Source organism: Myodes glareolus, chromosome 18 (genome assembly GCF_982192425.1).
Source record: "Myodes glareolus chromosome 18, mMyoGla1.1, whole genome shotgun sequence".
NCBI classification, from domain to species: Eukaryota; Metazoa; Chordata; class Mammalia; order Rodentia; family Cricetidae; genus Myodes; species Myodes glareolus.
The window spans coordinates 69283433-69305350 of record NC_142043.1 but is presented as its reverse complement, the minus strand read 5'-3'; the positions used below and the strand labels follow the sequence as shown (position 1 = coordinate 69305350).

Below are 21918 nucleotides of genomic sequence, written 5' to 3'. Positions count from 1 at the left end.
TCACCTTCTTGGTCATCAGACATCTCTGCTAAGGCTCCTGGAGCCCCTGACTCAAAGTCACAAAATTAGAATAGAAACCTGCAGAGGCCGGAACCTGGAGTAGGGGATGAAGGAATTTCCATTTGTGGTGTTCCCACAATATTTTTATTATATGAATTTTGCATCTATGAGTGTTTTTTTTTCTAGTAGTGTTTGCACCACGAATCTGCATGGTGTCCACAGGAGACATTCAATGTCATGGAACAGAAGTTAAGGATGGTTATGAGCCATCATGTGGATGCTGGGATCTGAACCTGGGTCCTCTGCAAGAGCAGCAAGTGCTCTCAAGCCCTGAGTCATCTCTTCAGTCCCTGAACATTGTTTTTTAATAAACATAAATCTAAAGTAGATTCAGCCTGTAAAACCTTGAGTCTCCACTGGAGGAAACACCCAGGATTCCCAGAGGCAGAAAGTGAGAGGGGCCTTGGGCAGAACACAGGACAGATCTAAGCTGAGACCCTGTGGATGCCTCCTCTCTGCCCATCCTACAACCCTGGTTAGATTCTGATAGATGGGAAAAAAGGACAGAACCTCCTGGGAGGGGCCTGAAGGGAGGCAGGAGCTCAGGAGACTGCAGCTCATGTTCTCATCCCACAGTCTCCTGAGTGCAGGGGACTAGTTGGGCCTTGAGCGGACAAGACAGAAAACACCTCTTACTGCTGTCACTCAGGGGCCCCACAGGATAGTGAGGCAGACACCACTCACAGGAACGAGAACAGCTCTAGTCCTGCATACTAGTTAAAGAGACAAGAAATTAACAGACAAGACAGGGGGAAGAGTCACAGCCAGGACAGCAGCGCTGATGGCTCATAATCCTTGGGACAGGATGAGGCTCTGGCCATCCCAGTGTCCCTGTGATCACAGGTGTCAGCATGTGGTTCTAAGTGATGAAGAGAACAGAGCCAGGAAGGGACAGAGATGAGGAGTGACCGTGTCAGAGCCAACAACACACTGAGCTCCACCTGGGCACAGCCCTGTTCTCACTCAGCTCCCACGGCCTCATCCTGTCCCACTAGATGCATACAGCATAGTGAACACAGATTCTGGGAAGTTCTCCATGTTACCATTTATTTCTTCCATAAACTCTATCTCAGTCCCTTAATTTAGCTGCCAATGAACCTGTCAGATCAAAGACATGATCAATCAAGTTCATATTCAAATTCTTATTTTCAGTGGGGAAGTTGGGGCTACAGCTCAGGAAAGCATGGAGGAGACAGGATGGAGATGTCCCCTCCTGTCTGCAGGAACAGGAAGGTTGGCTGTGGAAGAGAACAGGACAGTACAGGGACAAGGTTCTGGTATGCAGGGTGGGTTGGGCTCCCCAGTTTTTCACATTGAGCCCGTGGGATCACAGGGACCATCAGACACTATTGCTGAGAGTGAACTGAGGGGCTCTGGATGTCACAGGAGAGACCTGAACACATCGTCTGTCACTCCATCCACACCAGGCAGCTGTCTTCACGTTACAGAACAAGAGTCATGAACAATCACTGTGAAGACAACATCCCAACAAACCACCACTCACTCAAACGTGATTCTGGGAGTCCCTGAAACCCAATCATGTTCACTCTGCCACTCCCCAATTCAGGTCCCAGAGGGTCACCTTTACAGTCTGGGAGAGACACATCGGAGCTCTGGGAACTGTCCCTGCCTGGGGTAAGAATATATGTATTCATGGGAAGGTAAAATCTTGGCCCCTAGAAGATTTGCTGGAGGAGCTATTATGTATTGCCAGAGCTCCCCAAATACTTCACCCCACAGGCCTCAGGGACAATCCTGCCCACTACTCTTACCTGGAGCTGGAGCATAGTTCCCTCCTTTTCCACCTGTGAGAAGAAAAGCTGTGAGAGACCAGGGAAGTCCCCAACCCTAGGAAGTTTCCAGAACTGACAGCAGACCCAGCTTAGAGACAGCAGCAATGAGGGGTGTGGATGTGTTTCCCATTAATGAGGCAGAGACACTTCTAACAGGGGCTGAGAGAGAACTCAGACCCTGCCCTTTCCTACCTGTGTTTCTCCTCCTCTTCCTCACAACAGCCACCACAGCCATCACAGCTCCAAGGAGAACCAGACCAGCAATGACTGCCATGATGAGGACCGTGGACTGAGGAGGCTCTGGGAAGAGAAGGACAGGAAGGGAAGGTGAGGGCCATGACCCAAGCTCTCAGCCCTGATCCTGCTCAGGGTCTGCAGAAGGCTCCAGCTTTTCCTGACTCCAGGTCTGCACCCACTCTCTCCTTACCCCATCTCAGGGTGAGGGGCTCAGGCAGCCCCTCATGGTGCACATGGCATGTGTATTTGTGCTCCTCCCCAGAAGGCACCACCAGAGATGCCCACTTCTGGAAGGTTCCATCCCCAGAAGGTCTGGTCTCCACCAGCTCCATGTCCTGAGTCTGTTCTTCTTCCTCCCTTTGCCAGGTCAGGGTGATGGAGGAAGGATAGAAATCCAAGGCCCAGCACCTCAGGGTGACATCACCTTTAGGTCCAGGATGATGGGTCACATGTGCCTTTGGGGGATCTGTGTGGAAGATTTAAGAAATCCCACAATCAACAAGATAAATTGAAATCTGCAAAGACAAAGTTACATCAACTATGATACTGAACTATGTGTCTATTTGAACACTTCTGTCATCACACTAGTGACCTGCAGGTAGAGTTGATCCCCACATCACAGAACTGCACAGTTTCCTGAGGTGTCCAAAAGCTACAAGGGAATCCATATGAGCCAACAGGTCACCATGGTCTTCTTATGTGACACTTTATAGCATAAGTTTTATAGTAAAAGGATTAAGGAATGGAAAAAATTGATTTATATATGTGATTAAATTCATATAGGAACAAGAAATTAAGATGATGGGGTTACATGAAGGGTGCCACCAACTTCTGCCGCCACCATTGGGGAACAAGCACTGTGTCCATCTTGCTGACCAGTTTAACTGTGAATCCAAGTGAACCGCCTTCACCAAACTGTGGGGAACAATTGTGGTGAACCTGTGAACACTCAGCCAGAGACACCTACCTCTGGGAGGACAAGGTACCAGGTATTGTCTCCCAGGATCCCTGAAGTGTGCTGTGGAGCCCAGTGCAGCTGTCACTGGGACACAGAGGTGCTCACAGTGTGTGTGGATCTTCCCTGTCACTCCAGTCCTGGAGGTGCAGAAGACCCTGTCTCTGAGGAAGCTCAGTTCCTAATTCACTAGGGCTACACTGCAGAGGGAGAACAGGGGGCTCTGGATTGTTAATTCTGGCAGAAAGCTGTCTAAGCTCCCAGGAATCTTTCTCTTTTAAAGCATTTAAAGGGAACACTGATTTAACTTGTCTAATTATCCAGAGTATCAGTTCCCATGGCACCTGTGGAGACTGATACACATAATAGTACAGGGGAAGGAGAGAAGGAATACCATCCCAGTGAGGAAGAAAAACTTAAAGCAAAATGACAACAAGAAGTGAGAGAGAGAGAAAGAGAGAGAGAGAGAGAGAGAGAGAGAGAGAGAGAGAGGAGAAGGAAAGAGAAGAAAAGAGAGAAAAAAATGAAAAAATCCACAATTTCCTATTTGTCCAGGACACCCCATAAATGTATCTAGGAAGAGATAAAATTGGGACAGTAGAAAACCTCACACACAGGAATCTGGGAGAATTTATTCTTTGGAAAGTTCTAGAAACTGGGGCATCCATGGGTAGGAGCATCCATGTCTTCCATCAGGTAAACAAGACTCCGGTCCTGGTGTGTAAGGGCTGACACACTCAGATGACAGGACTCAGTGTCCACAGACACTGGGTATGGGCAGAGAACCCGACCTGGGAGAGGCCATGGCTGACAGAGGCTGCAGACTGAAGGAGCCACTGTTGGTGATGTCGGGATCCTCTCTCCTCCCTCCTGAGACAGATGTGGAACTGTCCAGGGAGAAGGCTGAGCCCTGGGAGGTCAGTGCAGTTCCTGCCATGCTGGATCAGGAGACCTAGGACACTGCCTGCCCTCAAAGACAGGGGCATGACCCCAGCTGAGGGTTTCCTCTTCCTCAGGACTGAGCCCAGCCCGAGGGCAGAGGGAGGAGTTGCCCGCGGCCCAGGCACCTGTGCGCAGCAGCGCGTCCTTGCCGTGCTCCAGGTATCTGCGTAGCCACCGCAGGCACGTGCCCTCCAGGTAGGCCTTGTCCCTCTCTGCAAGAGCATCCTGCTCCCACTTGCGCTGGGTGATCTGCGCCGCCGTGTCCGCCGCCGTCCACGTCGTCAGGTCCTCGTTCAGGGCGATGTAATCGCGGCCATCGTAGGCGAACTGTTCATACCCGCGGAGGAGACTCCTGTCGGACCCCGTGACACAGCCGGACATCCTCTGGAAGGTGTGAGAGCCTGCAGGACCCCGGGGTCAGCCCCGCTCACCTGTTCGGCCTCGGGGTCACCCGCGGCCCCGCCCACCAGAGGTCAGCCAGCCCAACAGCCTGCCCCGGGGCCCTGCTCAGTTGCCCAGTTACCTTCACCTTCCCCCGCGGCCCCGCCCACCCGCGAACTCTAAACTCAAAGGGAAACCGGGTCCGGTCCCCACTCTCCTCCCGAACCGCGGACCTGGGACCAGGGGCGACTCCGGCCCGTGCGTGGGGACGTGGAGGGGTCGTGACCTCCGACCGCGGTCACTCACCGCCCTCGCTCTGGTTGTAGTAGCCGAGCAGGGTCCTCAGGTTCACTCGGAAAGCCTGCTCGTCATTCTTGGAGATCTGTGTCTGCCTCTCCCAATACTCCGGCCCCACCTGCTTCATCCACGGCGCCCGCGGCTCTGCCTTTGGAGTCTCCGCATCGCTGTCGTAGCGCACGAACTGCGTGTCGTCCACGTAGCCGACAGAGATGAACCGGGGCTCCCCGAGGCCGGCCCGGGACACGGCGGTGAAGAAATACAGCAGGGAGTGCGAGCCTGGGGGACGGCGCGCGGTGAGACCCCGACCCTGCTTCCGGGACCCCGGGCAGGATCGCGGGCCAGGAGGGGAGCAGGGCGCGGGGCTCAGGACGCGGGTGGGGAAGGGGCGGGAGGGTCCGGCTGGGCCACAGGTGGACGCGGCTTCCCTGGTACCGCCCAGGCCCTCTCCGCAGAGCCGGTTTCTCTCCCGACCCCGCACTGACCCGCGCGGGTCTGGGTCGGGACCAGGGCGGCCGCCAGCAACAGGAGCAGCGTGTGCGGTGCCATCGCCCCCATCTTGGATCTGGGGCGTCTCCTGAGTTCCGCGGTCTGCGTGGACTTTATAACCTGTGACCGCGGCGACGCTGGTTGGTTCTCCGGAATCTCGCCACACAGTGGGGGTGAGAACCGCCAAGTTGTCATCAGTGTCCAGGTAGAAGAACCTGAGCCAGGTTAGGAGCTGGAGAAGTGAAACTGGGGACAGGGGAATTCCCAGTCCTGGGCTTCCCCACCCAGACCTCACCAGCCTGTGGACTAAGACTTTGCCTGAGCCCTGTGCTGTGGCTGTGTGTTGTGGCCTCTCTGAGCCGCTTAAGGACAACTGCTCCTCAGGTTAGTCAGGATGAATCCTAAGAGCATGAAGTTTCTAGGTAAAATATACACAGCTCTTAAAATGAATGTTCACGGAAACAGGTGCTGTAGGAGTCCTGGAGGATGCGGGGCTGCTGTGGACACCTGCATGGGAGGTGCCTGGAGATTTTACAGCTCTGATTAAGCACTTTTGACACACTGTGTCCTATGTGACTCTCCCTGCAGGAAGGAGGCCCTGCTCACCTCTGTTTTCACTTTCTTCTTCAGTTATGTGTGGTTGTGATATGAAGACATCAAGTAAAAAAATCCAGAGAAACAAAAAAATTAATAAATTTAATTTTTCTCCACAGCACTGAACCGTATGCAACCTAGAATCCCCAGTATGTACTGTGCCATGAGAATCACACTGTACATGCCTGAGGAACTCAGAAGCCAACTGTTATTAGATCCACGGTTCCACAAGTCTGTGACGTTCATCTCCCTCATCTCATCATCTCATAAAGTGAGATCGAAGGTCAGAAATTGAGAGAGAGATCGAGAGAGAGAGAGAGAGAGAGACAGAACGAGAGAGAGAGCCAGCCACATATTATGTAACTCTTACCACACTATCATTTTATTCTGCTTTATATTTAGTTACTCTTAATTCTTACTTACTGTGGTTTATTCCCTAAAGCAACTGCACCATGGAAGTGTGTGCACACAGGGAAATGTGGAGTGTAGACAGGTTCAGTGCCCTGCTGTATTTGGTCTCCACAGAGGTGTCTTCCCATGGAGAAAGGGGTCTACTGTGCTGAGACAATGACCCAGGTCCACAGGACAATCTCAGGTCTATGGAATGAAGATCTGTGTAGAACACAAGCACCTGGAGCCACAGATGATATCTGGGAAGAAACACTAGGAGTCTGAGTGTAAGTACCAGGCTGTTAAGACATGATCCTGAGTGAAGAGGCAAAGTCACTATTTACAGGAGAGATCCTGAGCATTGGTCTTTGCTGTATGGAGGCTGCTTGTTTGTTTCTCAGCCACCCAGAGTCCCAAAATAATAACACAAAAACCACATTCTTTCCAATACCGTTTGGTCAATAGCTTAAGTGTATTTCTGGCTAACTTTTATATCCTAAACTAACCCATCTCCATTAATCTGTGTATTGCCATGTGATTTTGCCTTACTGGCAGAGTTTCGGCATGTCTGTCTCTGGCGGCAGCACCATGGCTTCTCCAAACTCTGCCATTTTTCTCCCAGCATTCTGTTTAGTTTTCCCTGCCTAGCTGAGTTCTGTCTTGCTATATGCCAACGCAGTTTCTTTATTCATTAACCAATAAAAGCAACACATAAACAGAAGGACTTTCCACCACACATTTCCCTTTTTCTGTTTAAATAAAAAGGAAGTTTTTAACTTTAACATAGTAAAATTATATATAACAAAGTTATCAAGCAAAGAATTACATTTACAATATTTATATCTACTTTGTCTTTTATAACTAAGGAAAACTATAATTATAACTGTCTACTCTTCAACTCCATTAAGGAGATAATATTACCTAAGTAAACAGAAAGTGCATTGTAAGCAACTTCCAAAACTGTAGAATTGACAAAGACATCTCACTGCCTGGACGAAGTCACCCAAAGGTCTTCTGTATCACCTGGGCATCCATCTTCAGCCCACCGGCCTGTAGTATCTGGCAGAATTTCCCATGAAGCAGGAAATTTCAAAGACAGTTTTGCCTGTTTTATCAGTTTGTCAGTCACTTTCCTCAGTGTCCTGCAGAATGTCTGGCAGACTCTTTCATGAAGCAGGAACCCCGAAAGACTGTCACCTGCTTTAGGTAGCTTTAGCAGTCACTTTTCTGTGGGCCCTGCATGTCCAGTTCATACAGCATAGCATCAAGCAGTCCAGACAAGAGCAATCTCTTGCCCAAATGGTTAGCAAACTCCATATGGAGCCTCTTTGGTGCCAATCTTCCTCTTGAAGCTTTTGGTGTTTCCAAGTCCAGATGTGTCTCATCCTCATGAAAAGTCCTTAGCTCTTAAAACATTTAAATGCCATATTCTGAAGGTCTCTGAAAGATTTGAAGAATACCTAACTGAAATATATCTCTATATATTTATAACCTAACTAACATGACTACAAGCTTGACTATTATAGATGATTATCTACTAACCTATACGTCTTAATTATACATTACAGTTTAAAATGAGCTGTATAAACACAATACCTTAACCAAGAGCAGAAATATAACAAAATCGACCTTAAATTTGTATTGATAGAGCAAGATCCACACCAATGCAGAGTATCCATCTCTGTAGCATATCCCCCTTTAAATGCAAACAAACATTTACAGACAATATTAGGGAATATGGGCATTGTTCTCTCAAAACTGATTCTTGCTTTTTGTCAACTACCAGCTTTGCAAACAGTCCCAATGCGGATCTGGTAACACGTGAGCGTCACCTAGATGGTCCTGGTTTTGAGGGTATGAAGGGGTCATGGAGAGCAGGTGAGGCTTGGCACTGTGAGAGGCCAGGGAAGGCCATTGGTGAGGGTGCAGCCTCAGTGCAGTTGAAGGCCCAGGTGAAGGGCTCATGACAAGGATTTGAGGCTTGGCACCATGAGACCCTATGAGAGGCTATTGGTGAAAGTGCAGCCCAGTGTTTTGGAGATGCCAGTACCATGGAGACCACCAAGAACAGCAGCAGCAGTGGAGTGGAGCAGCCGGAGCCTGGAAGAGGAGCTGTGTGAGCTGCAGAGGGCAGAGCTGGAGAGGAGACCAGAGCCTTTGCAGGGGTCCAGAAGGTCGTGAGTGAGTCCCAGACAATTCCACAGTGAGTTTTTCCACTGTTGAGTTTGGCTTTGCTTGGATTAGATTGGGGCAGTGCCCAGGTTCTTCCCTCTGAAGAAGATATTTAAGGGGGCTGGAGAGATAGCTCAGAGGTTAAGAGCACTGCCTGCTCTTCTAAAGGCCCTGAGTTCAATTCCCAGCAACCACATGGTGGCTCACAACCACCTGTAATGATTTTCATGTGAGATCGTGGGGAGGAATCAGAACGGGACGGTTGTGGGTGAATAGTGACGGCTTGTGTGTCAGGTTGACAAAGGTTCAGCAGCACTGGCTGGTTTTATGTGTCAGGGTGATATAAGCTAGAATCTTCAGAGAGGAAGGAGCCTCATTTTAGGAAATGCTTCCATGAGATCCAGGCAGAAGAAGTCAGAGAGCTCCAATGAGATGTCAATGAGAAGTGATCAATGCTTTAGACAAATGATCGGGTAAAGGAAGAATGGGCATTCAGGGCTTCCCTGGATGGAGCTGGGTGTGGGCCTGCTCTCCTGGTGCTCACAGGTGTGTGGAGAATGGGGAGATGGGGTGAGGATTTCTACCTCAGGGTTCTGGGGTTCAATGTCCTCCAGTTTCCTCTGGGTCTTGTGGTCGATAGAAGAGCAGCTGTGCCCTGCTCCCCATAGCAGTGGACACTGTTATCTTTCTACTGTTGAGCAATAGGGACAAATCCTTGTCCCAGCCTGGGAGGGCTTTCCTCCTCAATACCTGTGTTCCCCATAAGAGGTTCCTATGAGACATACAGGTGATCCTAGGATCTCTGAGCCTAAAGTGTCTTATAGAGTCCTCAGACCTGTCCTCCTGCAGGGATGGGCTCTGTCCCTGAAGTGCACATCAAAGGTACAGAAGATGGTGGTGTGTGTGGTGTGCAGTGCTTTAGGGTGGTACCCGAAGCATCAGGTGCAGTGGAGAGACTCCAGAGGGGAGAATCTCCCAGCATCCTCTGAGACCCACACTGAAGATGCTGAAGGGCTGTTCAGCATGGAGAGCACATTGGTGGTGAGAGACAGCTCCTTGGGGACTGTGACCTGCTCCACTTCAATCCCATCCTGGGCCAGGAGAAGACCATGGCCGTGTTCACCCCGGGTGAGGGCTGTTTCTCACTCCTACAGAGCTTGGGAAGTGGATGGCCTTTCTGGAGGGTGCGGGGCCAGCTGTCCTCAGGTGTGACCCTCACTGACTCTCTGCCTGGGCCACAGAGCCCTTCTTCCCTCAGGCTTCTCCCTGGATACCAGCTTTTGCCGTGAGCATGACCATGAAGGGACTTCTAGTCTTAGGATCTTGATGTTTTCTTAGAAGGAAGCTGTGTGCAAGACTGCAGGTGCACCAGGAATGGGAGGATCTGCGGCGTGAGCAGGAGGAGTGGCAGAAGACAAAGGAGGATGCTCTGAAGATGACCTGTAAGTCATGATGGCAGTGAAGGACTGGGCCAGAGTCTCCAGGAAGATCCAGGGTTCTGGGATCAGAGTAGGTGTCCCCCAAGTCCCTGAGAGCAGGGCTGGAGCCCTGGGGTCAGCTGGGCTGTGGTGTAGACTAGTAGGAAACAGCATTGTTTCCTGTTTTCTGTCAAGTGCACAGATCCTCTCTTCTCACTGTTTCTCAGACAAACTCCAGGAGGAGCTGGGTGAGTCATGCTTTTCTTCCCGAGCCCTGTATGTCCCCCCATGCTTTTCCTCCTGACTCTGTGTCCCATCAGTAGCCCAGCAGCTCACTTGAGTCCTCCATGTTGTTTTTCAGATCGGAAGAAGGCAGCTTATATGGCTGGTGAGTGACTGCCCCAATGTCCCACGGACCCTGTGACGCATGCACCCAGGTGTGCCCTCTCCTTGATTCTAGGCAGAATGGGAACCCCTTGAGGGGACAGAAGTGGAAGGTTCTGGAAGGGGTAGCCGGTTCTATGGGCTTTTCCAGATCTCTGCTCAGAGCTGGAAGACATGGGCCTCTGGATGTGCCCTGTGCCCTGGGTCCTATTCCCACCAATGCCTGTCGTCTGCATTGCTGACTTTTGGCTCCATTAGCTCTAGACTATTGCCTGCACCTGGGAGCCAAACAACAGGGTTAAACTTTCATTAAAGAAGACGCCTCAGTTAGGTTTCTATTTCTGTGATAAATCATGACCAAATGCAGCTTGAGAGGGAAGGGATTATTTGTCCTAAGCATTTTCACATCACATCCATCCCTGGGAAAACAGGGCAGGAACTCAAGGCAGGAACCTGGGGCAGGAACTGAAGCAGGGATCACAGAGAAGGACCGCTTGCTGTCTTGCACCCAATGGCCTGCTCCGCCTGCTTGCTGGTACTCTCAGGATCCCCTTCCTAGTAGTGACACTGTCTACAGCGGACTGACCCCTCCTACAATATCCTCAATCATGAAAACGCCCCACTGCCTTGCTTGCAGCCGTTCTGATGGGGGCATTTTCTCAGCTGAGTCTCCCTCCTCTCAGATGACTCTAGCTTGTGCCAAGTCGACAAAAAGTCAACCAGAAGATGTTTATAAGTAAATCATGTCACAGACCCTGGAGTGTGACCTCCTCCCATTCCACAGGCATCCCCCAGGGAGTCTGTGCCCTCAGCTCCGAAGGTGTTGATCAAAGTGATGGGCAGAGCCGGGACTGCAGCCCTGAGTGGGTAGGGATGGTGAGCTGGTGCCGTGGAATAGTGGTGCCCAGCTGTAGAGATGTTTTACGTGAGGAACAGTGGGCTCTTCACCCAGAGCTCACTTACACACATTCTTCTTTTCAGCATATCTCCAAATTTACCTTTCCAAAAAATGTTGGTGCCGTCCTGGTTTCTGACAATTGCTGAACAACTTTATTTTATTCTCTAGGATAATTTCCCATATATCATTTGTTTTAGTTAGGGTTTCAATTGCTGTGAAAAGAAACCATGACCACAGTAACTCTTAGGAAGGAAAATATTTATTTGGCTGTCTCCTAGTTCAGAGGTTTAGTCCATCATTGACATGGCAGGAAGCAAGGTGCCTTGTAGGGAGACATGGTGCTGGAGAAGGCGCTGAGCGTTCTTACATCTTGACTCAGGGGCAACAGAATGTGGTCTCTCTTACCCGAGCATATAGGAGACCTCAACGCCCATCTCCACAGTGACACACTTCCTTCAACAAGACTACACCTACTCCAACAGGGGCAACCTCCTAATAGTGCCACTCCCTCTGGGGGCCATTTCTTTCAAACCATCACAGCAACGTATTGGTTATTAACAAAGAAGCTGAATAGTCTTAGAATACTTTTATTATTATTATTTTAGTAATTCCTTTTTGGGTTTTGAAGTAGAGGCAGCTATTTGACAGCTAAAAAGCCACCCAGCATCTGATCCGTGGGGGGACTTAGCCTACAGCACCATTCTTCTCATCCCTGGTCCAGGGAATTTCCCACAATCCTTTGCTGCCTCTGCATCTTGCAGGAGCCAGCTCCTCAGGGTCCTCTCTCCTCCTAGGTAAGCCTCACCTTTAGAATGCAGGGAGGATGGATTGGTGGGCTGTTTGAGTGGGCTGTTCTGATTGGTTCTCAGGAGAATATGTTCCTTTGCAGCCTGGAGGAAGGCCCAGCTGTATGCAGGTGTGTGACTATGGAGACTGCTGTCCTCTGGGCAGAACTCGGGTCTGAGGGTTTCCCTGCTGTGTTGAAATGCTATGATCAAAACCAACTTCAAGAGAAAGAGTTTGTGGGACTCACACTTCCAGTCCACACCACAGCAGTCAAGGCAGGAGTCGCACAGGGCAGGAATCTGGAGGCAGGAACTGGTGCAGAGCCATGGGGGAGTGCTGTGTGCTGGATTGCTCCTCCTAGCTTGCCAGTTCCTTTTCTCATATGCCCTATGACCACTGTCCATGGGAAGACGTAGTCCACCATGTGTTGGGTTCTCCCATACCCATCATCAATCAAGATAATGCCCCAAATACAGGCCAATCCTATGGAGGCATTTCCTCTATTGAGATTCCTTCCTTCAGATGACCCTACCTTGGGCCGAGCTGGCATAGAAGCCAATCAGCACATAATCAGCACAATGTAGCCATTGTCCTCTGGAGATGTCAGAAGCAGTGACTACCCCAAGGAAGCCTGCACAAAAGTGGGTCCATTAGTTTTCTGTCATTGAGAGAGGGGTGGGCTCATGGGGCCCCTCTCCCATGGATTTACAGGAAGTTATTGGTTATTAGGAGAGAAGAATCACAAGGCCCTTCCTCTCCCTTTTCAAGAATGTGTGTGTGTGTATATGTGTATGTCTCTCTGTGTATGTGTGTATGTTTGTGTTTGTGTCTCTATGTGTTTCTCTATGAGTTTCTCTGTTGTATGTGTATATATGTGTGTCTCTCTGTGTGTGTGTATTTGTGTGTATGTGTACGTCTCTGTGTGTATATGTATGTCTGTCTTTATGTGTATGTGTATATGTGTGTGTGCATCTGTGTGTGTGTCTCTGTATATGTGTGTATGTGTGTATATTTGTGTTTGTGTCTCTATGTATGCGTTTCTCTGTTATATGTGTATATATGTGTGTTTCTGTGTATGTGTGTTTGTGTGTATGTCTATGTCTCTGTGTGTATATGCATGTCTGTCTTTATGTGTATGTGTATATGTGTGTGTGCATCTGTGTGTGTCTGTGTGTATGCATAAGTCTCTGTGTGTATATATGTATGTCTGTCTTTATGTGTGTGTATGTGTGTGTATTTGTGCATGTCTCTCTGTGTGCTTATGTGTATATATGATTATGTGTATGTGTTTGTGTATATGTATGTGTGTCAGTGTGTATATATATAGCTCTCTGTGTGTATATTTGAGTGTGTTTGTGTGTGTATGTGTATTTGCGTGTGTGTGTGTGTATGTATATGTTTGTTAAGCAGGTACATTGTCCCCACAACTCCCAGGTCTGTGTTTCATGAGACAGCCGCTGACCAGATGTGTGCAGTGTCTGAAACCCTTCACACAATCTGTGCTTCTCTTGTAGACTAGCGCAGGGAGCACTTCCAGTCCTGTGAGTGGCTCTGGTTCTTAGGGACGCTCCTCCTGCTCTCCCCATGGCTCTGGTCCCTCCTTCAGTTTGCTGTGGTGGCAACCTCAGTGGTGGTGGTCTGGGAGGCAGAGGGGATGCTCACTAAGCTGGGTCTGATTCTCAAGGACCCTGTGACCTTGAACCCCTAGATGGCCTTTTGTTCCCTTCCCCTGCTTGCCAGCCATGGTCTTGAGCCACAGGCTGTTCTGTGAGGGACTTGTCCCCTAGAAGAAGCTAAGAGACTTTGAGGTGGAGGTGGGGTGGCTGAGGCCTTGTTTAGGGGCTAGAGAGGACCTCCCATGATTGGTAGCTCTCCTGCAGGGTCTGTCACTCTGGATCCAGACTCTGCCCACTCCATCCTCGCCATCTCTCAGGACAGGAGGCGTGTGACCCGGAAGGATACCACTGTGTGCCTGGATGACCTCTTCTGTGTGTTAAGCATGGAAGGCATTTCCTCTGGAGGACGCTACTGGGAGGTGGAGATAAGGAGTGGAGACAGCAGTGAGTGGACTCGGGGGTCTGCAGGGAAGATGTGGACAGCGAAGGCAGCGAGTGGTCTCTGGGGGTCTGCAGGGAAGATGTGGACAGTAAGGTAGCGAGTGGACTCTGGGGGTCTGCAGGGAAGATGTGGACAGTAAGGTAGCGAGTGGACTCTGGGGGTCTGTAGGGAAGATGTGGACAGCGAAGGCTTTTACCCAGAGTGTCCAAAAAAGGGGGTTTGAACTGTGGGGCGGTCTAGCAGTGGATACTGGGCCGATACTGACAGTGGGAGGGCTTCATTATCCTTTAGCCAAGCTCCCCAGTGGGTGGGGTGTTTGTGAACTACAGCGAAGGTGACATTTCCTTCTATAACATGAGTGAGATGTCCCACATTTTCTCCTTCCATGGAGCTTCCTTCTCTGGGACTCTTTTCCCACACTTCAGGCTGAAGTCTGGACATGTTTCAATGATTCTCAGCTCCTTGGAGCATGACTCTGAGGGGGAAGAGGAGGAAGGGGAGGAGGGGGAAGAGGAAGAAGAGGCAGAAGAAAGGGAAGAGGTTATTTTTGTCTTCTTTGGAGGAGTCTGGGAATCCCCCAGGGGAGGGGTCACCCTAGGCTCTGGAGTCGTTGACTCTCCCCCAGGGGAGGAATTCCTATTCCTCCCTCATCCTGGTGACTCTTTGCTCCCATAGTGCAGTTCACTGCCTCTGAGTTGTCAGTGTGCATCCTTGTGGGACTGCAGAAGCCACAGGCTTTCCTTTGGGTCAAGAACTAGCTCCCAAGTCCTGAATGGGGACTTAGCGTTTATTGTGAATGCTTGGCCTTATCTTCTGCTTGTCGCTCTAGCTCTTACTGCTTAGATCAGCCTGTTTCTCTTCATCCCCGTTTTGCTCAAGACTTCTTACCTTTCTTTCCTTTTATATATCCCGCTCTCCGTGCGTCTGTCTGGTGGCTGCCTGGCTCCCCATGGCATGTCCCTCTCTTTCTCCCTTGTTCTCTTCTCCCTTCTCCCCTGAGCCTAGATCCTTCCTCCTCCTTCTTCTCTCTGCCCACCAGCTCTGCCCATTCCTCTACTGCCTAGCTATTGGGTGTTCAGCTTTTTACTAAACCCGTCAGATGCCTTAGGCAGGCGAAGTGGAACAGCAACGCATCTTTACACTGGACTGCTGGTCCCGGTGCTGTGAGAGACAAGCTGAGCAAGCGGTGGGAGAAAGCCAGGACGCAGCCTCCTCTAAGTGTACTGGAACAAACCGTCTCCTCTCCTTGTTGCCTACGTTTGTCATGGTGTCTACCACAGCACAGCAGCCCTAGCTGAGACGAGGTGCCTACGGCTTCTTTCTGGGAAATGTGTTGTAGAGTCCAGAAATTCGAGATCCTCATGTGTGAGGTCCTGGGTTCAGCCCTCAGGATTGTAAAGTAGAACAAAGGACAACCTGAAGTAGACAAATTTATTAAGTTAAAGCTTTTCTGGTTTATTAGTGCTTGATTCTTCAAGCAGAGTTTGAAAAATTATCTCCTCTGAGCCAAACCGTGTTTGACTGTTTTTTTTTTTGTGTGTGTGTGTGTGTGTGTAGGTATGTGCTGTGAACTGATGTAAACATTTATTTAATGTAAAATGTCAAATAGTACTTTGTGCTATGAGTAAAAATGAAATTCAAATTTCAATATCCATAAATAAAGTTTTATTGGAACACAGCAGTGTTCACTCATTTGTATAGTACGTATGGCTGCTTTGGTACCAACAACCGAGCTGTTGTGATGGACATAAGTCGACAAGAATATGTACTTGTTCTCTTATAAAAAATTTAACTGGCCTTGACAAGGTATTTTATTTAGTAATGAAATAATAATTACAAAGTAATTATTTTATTTAGTAATTCTACTGACCCTTGTAGAGTAAAACCTGGTGCTGAGGGAACGCTGGACTCCTGGTTGCACAAAATAAGGTGTGGACAGCATCTGGACCACTGTCTCCTCCTACAGATGCTCAGGCTGAGCACAGTGTCCAGCCTTCCTCCCCATCAGTCCTTTCGGAAGCTGTGGGAGGGAGGGAACTGCAGGGTAAGCGGCCAGTGGAGGGCAAGATGGAGGGGTGGAGAGAGATGGGGAGGTGAGGGTTGGGGGGAAGGAAGAGCTTTGTGGGGGTGGATGAGGAATGGGTGGAGGTCGTTTGGGTCAGAATGAGGCTGTCTGTGCAGAAGAGGCCGTGGGAGTGAGGAGAGTGGGCCGGAGGATTGTTGGCCGCAGAAGGCTCTGTGCTCTCACCCTCAGCCACACTTTCTGCTGGCGGTTTATGTAAACAGCTTGCTCTCTCTGCCTGCTGGCTTCCACTGTTGCTGGCAAGTCCATTCCTTTCCTGGTCTCAGAGCCTGCTTACTTGGGATTCTGTGAATACTGAAGACCAGCTGAGACCCTCAGCCTCGTGGACTGAGCGACTACTGGATTCTTGGACTTTCCGTTGGGAGACCACCATTGTGGGACTAGCTGGACCCCAGCCCATAAGCCACTCCAGTCGATGCCCCTTCTCTTCCTTCTCCAGAGGACCCTGACTAACACGGGGACCTTGACTCAGGCCAGGTCTCGATCATGGCAGAGCTATTATAAAGCCGAATTGGAGAGTCTTTCAAAAAATTTTTTTAAATATAGGCTTTAGTCATGAGGGTTAGGAGAAAGAGACACAGGCAGGGAAGAGACTAAGATGCTCTAAAGTATATGGGCCTGGGCTTCTCTAAGAGAGAAAGGAAGACACAGCCCAGCACACATCCTGGCTTCTCTAGGGAGCACTGCAGCGAGTGAGGCCTAATTGTTGGGTTATGATGGACAAGTGTTTGTCTAAGCACTCAGCATGGTGGTCCTCAAGTTACATCCCCAAAGTGCTACTAAAAAATCCCCCCATTCTCTCTCTCTCTCTCTCTCTCTCTCTTTCTCTCTCTGTCTTTTTTAAAGATGATTTGTCTTTTGAGACAGGGTTTCTCTGTGTAACCCTGACCGTCCTGGAACTCAATTCTGTAGATCAGGTGGCCTCGACCTCACAGAGATTTGCCTGCCTCTTGAGTATTGTGATTAAAGTATGACCACTGGGCAAGATTTATTTTTATGTGTATGGTGTTTTGCCTGCCTGTATATCTGCCCACCATGTGTATGCAGTGACCACAGAGGACAGAAGAGGGCGCCAGATCCCCCAGAACTGGAGTCTCACATGGTTGTGAGCCTCTGTCCTCTGCAAGAGCAACAAGTGCTTTTAACCACTGAGTCCTCTCTCCAGTTCATGCCCCCTCCTTCTGGCAAGTGAGGTTTTAGTGTGGCTCTGAGATTCCTTGCAGGAGAAAAACCAGAAGACAATAGTGTTGTGTGGGGTTTAGTAGGTGTCTCTTCTCTGTAAACAGGGTTTCTAGTTTCTAGGATATTGCTGGCTTGTATCAGGGAAGAGAGAGAGGCCTTTAGCAGTTGGTCATCTCGCTTAGATTGAGGACTCAGGGGGTTCCTGGGTTCAGAACTAAGGGAGCCTGAGGGGAGAACGTGGAGTTAGCTAGGGTGGAGGGGGATGAGCAGACACCTGTGCAGAAAGAAACTGAGGCAGAACGTTCATAAAAAGGACCAATCAGAGCAGAGAGCTCAATTGTGGGAAATTGTGAGTGGAACCTGGCAGGAGGGGCAAATGATTAGGAGAATGAGGTCGATCTCTGAGGAGAGAAGGTGGTGTCCAAGGGGTTGGGCGACTGGAGGGAAATGAGGGAGAGAATGACTTAGTAAGAGAGAAATTGGCGTGGAAAGACACTTGGAGAAGAGAACGGGGGTGGGGGAGGAAACTGAAGGGCCAAGGTGGTGATCGGAACTAGGTGGGGAAGGTGGAGAGGGAGAATTAGGGCCAGGGAAAGGAGAAGACACAGTGGGAACACAACCGGAGAGACCTGGGTGGGCGGTAGCGAGGGGATTACCGAGGAGGTAGAGAAGGGAACTGGGAGGAAGTTGGTGATGGGAACCTGGGGGAAGGTATTGAGGGGGCACCAGTGGAAAGGGAAACCAAAAGAAGGCAGTGGCGGGAAGCGTGTGCAGGGCAGCATGCCAAGAGCAGAAGGGGAGCTGGAGGATGGCGGGGTCTGTCCTGGCAATGCATCTCTCCATGTGCTCACGGGACCCCACTCCAGCCTCTTCTGGCCCGAGTCACAGCTGTGTGTGTGCGTGTGTGTGTGTGTGTGTGTGTGTGTGTGTGCATGTATGATGTGCGGAGGTCATAGGACAACTTGGAGTAGGTGCTCTCCTTTCCACTGTGTGGGTCCTGGCTTCAGGTTTGGCTGAAAGAAAGCAACGTTACCCGTTGAGCCACCAGCCAACTGCTTACTTTCTGAGGCAGGACAGGAAGACAGAAATTAAGAGGACATGAGGGGAAAAAAGGGCCCCCCACAGCTCTGGACTGGGTTACCTCTCTAGCTGAAGGTAAGTACTTTTCAATTTTTATTTAAAGTATTATTATTATTATTGAGGTAGAGTTTCACTATGTATGGCTGGCCTGGAACTGCTGTGTAGACCAGGTTGGCCTCAGACTCACTGTTGTGTAGACCAGGTTGGCCTCAGACTCACAGAGCTATGCCTCCCTCTGTCTCTGCCTCTCTAGTGCTGGGATTAAGAACTTGCCATCACGCAGGCTCTATTTTTACTTTTATTTATCTTTTAAAAGAGAACCTTTATCTTTTACGACATGGGTGTTGGCTGCACATCTGTGCACATGTATGCAGTGCCTGAGAAGGCCTGATGAGGGCGCTGGATCCCTGGGAAGTGGAGTTACCAAAGGCTGTGAACTCTGTGGGTACTGGAAGTCAGATCCAGGGCTCTGTGAGCATGCAGTGCTCTTACCTGCTGAGCCACCTTAACAACCCCTAAAGCAAAGGATTTTCACATGAGCAGTTGCCTTAAGGACTGTCAGCAAAGGGCACTTCTTCCTTTTCCAGAGGTCTCTAAGTAAGGTTAGTGAGTGACTGACTAAGTGTGCTATTTCAGCCTCTGTGTGTGATCTCTGCAGATTAAGAATTCCTTTGGTTTTCTTTTAAAACCCAATCTATGGGTTTTTATTTTATTTTATCTTATTTTATTTTAACCACACTACTTTCTCAATTGTAAGACTGCTCGGCACCCCTCATCGGTTCCTGTAATCTCACTTAAGAAACGAGCTTCCTTTGATAAGACGATACTATTCCACCTCATTTCCCACTTAATCCATTTGTAGGTCGCCTCTCTGGCAAGCTGCCCACCACTTCCCTGCCTGCTGTGTCTTCCCATCTCCTCTGCACAGTCACGAGATTAACACTGTGAGTCACTTGCCTCAAACACTCAGGAAGCTTTTCAGTTGTCCAGAGAGTAAAGTGTAAACTTAGGTTTGTTTTTAGAAACCTCTTTTCCACCGCCATTTTCAGAACCCCACTTTCGCCCTGGCTAGTCTCAGCTGCGCACCAGTGTGTGCCCGGGAGCAGGACTCATGCCGTGGATCCCTTGCCTGCCTTCTGCTCTCTCTACTTCATGGGTCTACATCTACTCCACCGTTTGTCACGTGTCATTGCTCTCTCCCCATCAAAGGGACAGGGATTTTCCTTTTTTTGAGATTTCTGACCCTTTTATTTCTAAACTCTTACCAGCCTGTCCCTTTAAACTACTTTTGGACGCATTTTAAGACTGGCTCTGAAAGATGACTGTGCTTACCTTGTCTCTATTTCTGCCGTAGACTACTTGGTTGCAGGAAATCTGACTTTTATTTTCTCTGTTTTTTTTTATGACTAATAAAGCATTTGCAACCACCAAGATCATAAGGTTAACTGGGTAAACTAGAGATAGAATACTGTCAAAGGAACTTATTAGATATTTAGTAAAGACATTTTATTTCAGAAAACACCGTCTTTCTTCATTGGATTGTATGTATATTGACTTCTAAAGCAGAGTTTGGAGGATGGAGTTTGTGGCGGATATGTCTAGTGGTGGCAAACTTCTGAATAGCAGAAAATCAAGATGTCTAGAGAAAATGGATGTTATAGCCATGATCCACTGGGATTGAGACTCAACTTGTACCCGAAGGTCACAGTGGGAGCTCGGCTTTGCCCTGTCTTTCTCAGTCTTCTCCACTCCCATCTCTCCTCTTCTTACTCTTCCCTTACATGGGGTATTCCCCCTGTTGTCCAAGACTTGCTTCAGATGGTGCTGTGGGTGTCTCTGCTGGGGCTTCTCCTTGGGGTGGCCACGCTGTGGGTGTCCCTGCTGGGGCTTCTCCTTGGGGTGGCCACGCTGTGGGTGTCTCTGCTGGGGCTTCTCTTCGGGGAGGCCGTGCTGCAGGAGGCGGAGCAGCATTATTGGTGTATTCGGGATGCCGTGTGACCGGGGGGCCTCCCTCAGCTCTCCTTGGTGAAACATTTCTCGTGTGTTGGGGTTGCCATGTGACCGGGGGGCCGTCTTCAGCTCTCATTCGTGAATCCTGTTTCCTCAATATGCCCTCCTCGTTCTTCCTGTTCACACATTCCCATCTTCTGGGAGCTGGCGGTTCACACCATACAACTTGGGGTGCGCATTCATTTTCCATTCCTGTGTCAAACCTTACTTGAGATTCTTGTGCTCGTGGGATTTCTGCCTCGCAGCAGATTAGAGATTCGGGTCTCCTCATGATTCCCACCTGATCGACTACGTGGGCCTCGCCCTCGCACAGGTAGTTGTCCCTGCTGATGTCGGGGTCACAGCAGCCTCTGCCGCCCCGCCACGACCTGCCTCTCGCGCCCTCGATGCTCCGGACTCTGCGTTTCATCTCTCTTTTGTGCAGTGCTGTAAAGGAGTCGTTAGAACCTACCAGCATTTTCTTCCTCAGAGACTCCTTGTTGAAGTCTGGGCAGGGTACGCCTCCTCCATATTTTACCATATGGGCTTTGGAATCTGATTTTCTGGTAATTCCTCCACATATTTGACCTGGGAATAGAACTGGGTATACAGAAAAAGTGTGTGATTCAGGTGTCCAGTGTTCCCTTTCGTTTTCCCCCGAGACTGACTTTAAAGCCAACAAACACAGTAACTGGAGACTCCCCCACCCCAAATATAAAATGATGGAAATCACGTAGTGTAGATATTAAAGTGACTTAGATATTAGATAACACAGGTATTGATAACTAATAAAATACAGATATTATTGATAAAATTCTGGATTTTTTCAGTAAGCTAGAAAATGAGGAGAGAAGGTAAAATGTGACGGGAAGGCACTTGTCATTTGTCCGGGCCTAGAGAAGTGACTGGGGTGACGGGTTTGTAGCTTGGGAAGGGATTGGGTTGAAAGAGTCACTGTGGGAACAAACAATCATCTCTTAAAATGGGAGGAAACTCAGATGCGCTGTCCCTGCTGACAAGAAGCATATTTCAGCATGCAACAGTGATAATAGTGCTTGCTGATCGTGTGTCACCTTCTAAGTGCCCACTCTCCATGTGTTTTCAGATTTGTTTGTGTTGAGTGTGTGTTTTTGGTGAAAGTCCACCACACATGTGCAGTGCTCTTGGAGGCCAGGGGAGAGTGCCGGATTCCCTGGAACTGGTGTTAGGGATAGCCGTGAGCCAGCACGTGGGCTCGGGGAACCAGATCCTCAGTAAGAGCAATGAGTGCTCTTAACCACTGACCTCTCCACTAAATCCTTCAGCTCAGCCCAGCACCCACTTTTTTGAGCATAATATGAAATAGCCCAATCTGTACAACAGCCTGGTAAGCTGGATACTGTTGTTTGTTGAGTTCAACAGATGAAGATGAAATGAGTGTCCAGGTGATGCTGATGATGGTGGGGAGGACAGGGTCCAGGTAATGCTGATGATGGTGGGGAGGACAGGGTCCAGGTGATGCTGATAGTGGTGGGGAGGACAGAGTCCAGGTGATGCTGATGATGGTGGGGAGGACAGGGTCCAGGTGATGCTGATGGTGGAGGTGGGGAGGACAGGGTCCAGGTGATGCTGATGGTGGGGGTGGGGGCAGCGTCCAGGTGATGCTGATGGTGGTGGGGAGGACAGAGTCCAGGTGATGCTGATGGTGGAGGTGGGGACAGGGTCCAGGTGATGCTGAGGGTGGTGGGGAG

At 49.7% G+C, this 21918-nt stretch overlaps 2 protein-coding genes, 1 long non-coding RNA gene and 1 pseudogene across 23 annotated transcripts in view; 2 read left to right on the top strand and 2 right to left on the bottom strand.

The window, feature by feature from the left end:
- Nucleotides 1–5364, bottom strand: part of LOC148119216 (H-2 class I histocompatibility antigen, Q10 alpha chain-like) — a 34007-nt gene extending 28643 nt beyond the window's left edge. Inside the window, exons 1-8 of one of the 7 annotated variants that reach the window (XM_087898480.1) lie at nucleotides 5151–5364; nucleotides 4675–4944; nucleotides 4113–4388; nucleotides 2281–2556; nucleotides 2046–2153; nucleotides 1833–1865; nucleotides 1643–1690; nucleotides 1081–1529 (exon numbers count right to left, since the gene is read on the bottom strand). In XM_087898480.1, the coding sequence (XP_087754606.1) occupies nucleotides 1498–1529; nucleotides 1643–1690; nucleotides 1833–1865; nucleotides 2046–2153; nucleotides 2281–2556; nucleotides 4113–4388; nucleotides 4675–4944; nucleotides 5151–5349 (1242 nt within the window). In that variant the 5' untranslated portion in view covers nucleotides 5350–5364 and the 3' untranslated portion in view covers nucleotides 1081–1497. Of the gene's footprint in view, nucleotides 1–1080; nucleotides 1530–1642; nucleotides 1691–1832; nucleotides 1866–2045; nucleotides 2154–2280; nucleotides 2557–4112; nucleotides 4389–4674; nucleotides 4945–5150 lie in introns of those variants that run through there. The other 6 variants (XM_087898482.1, XM_087898481.1, XM_087898483.1 and 3 more) reach the window with 6 other exon arrangements.
- Nucleotides 1–15452, top strand: part of LOC148119214 (butyrophilin subfamily 1 member A1-like) — a 91768-nt pseudogene extending 76316 nt beyond the window's left edge.
- On the top strand, nucleotides 5198–9834 carry LOC148119215 (uncharacterized). Its single transcript, XR_015735509.1, has 3 exons — nucleotides 5198–5327; nucleotides 5868–9438; nucleotides 9552–9834. It is a non-coding gene; the product is annotated as an uncharacterized LOC148119215 (long non-coding RNA).
- A 4236-nt stretch (nucleotides 15453–19688) lies between the features above and the next one.
- Tsbp1 (testis expressed basic protein 1) overlaps nucleotides 19689–21918 on the bottom strand; it is a 57093-nt gene continuing 54863 nt past the window's right edge. For 14 of the 15 annotated variants that reach the window (XM_087898472.1, XM_087898462.1, XM_087898463.1 and 11 more), the window contains one exon: nucleotides 19689–20776. In XM_087898472.1, coding sequence (XP_087754598.1) covers nucleotides 19977–20776 — 800 coding nt within the window. In that variant the 3' untranslated portion in view covers nucleotides 19689–19976. The remainder of the gene's footprint in view (nucleotides 20777–21918) is intronic. The other variant, XR_015735508.1, reaches the window with a different exon arrangement.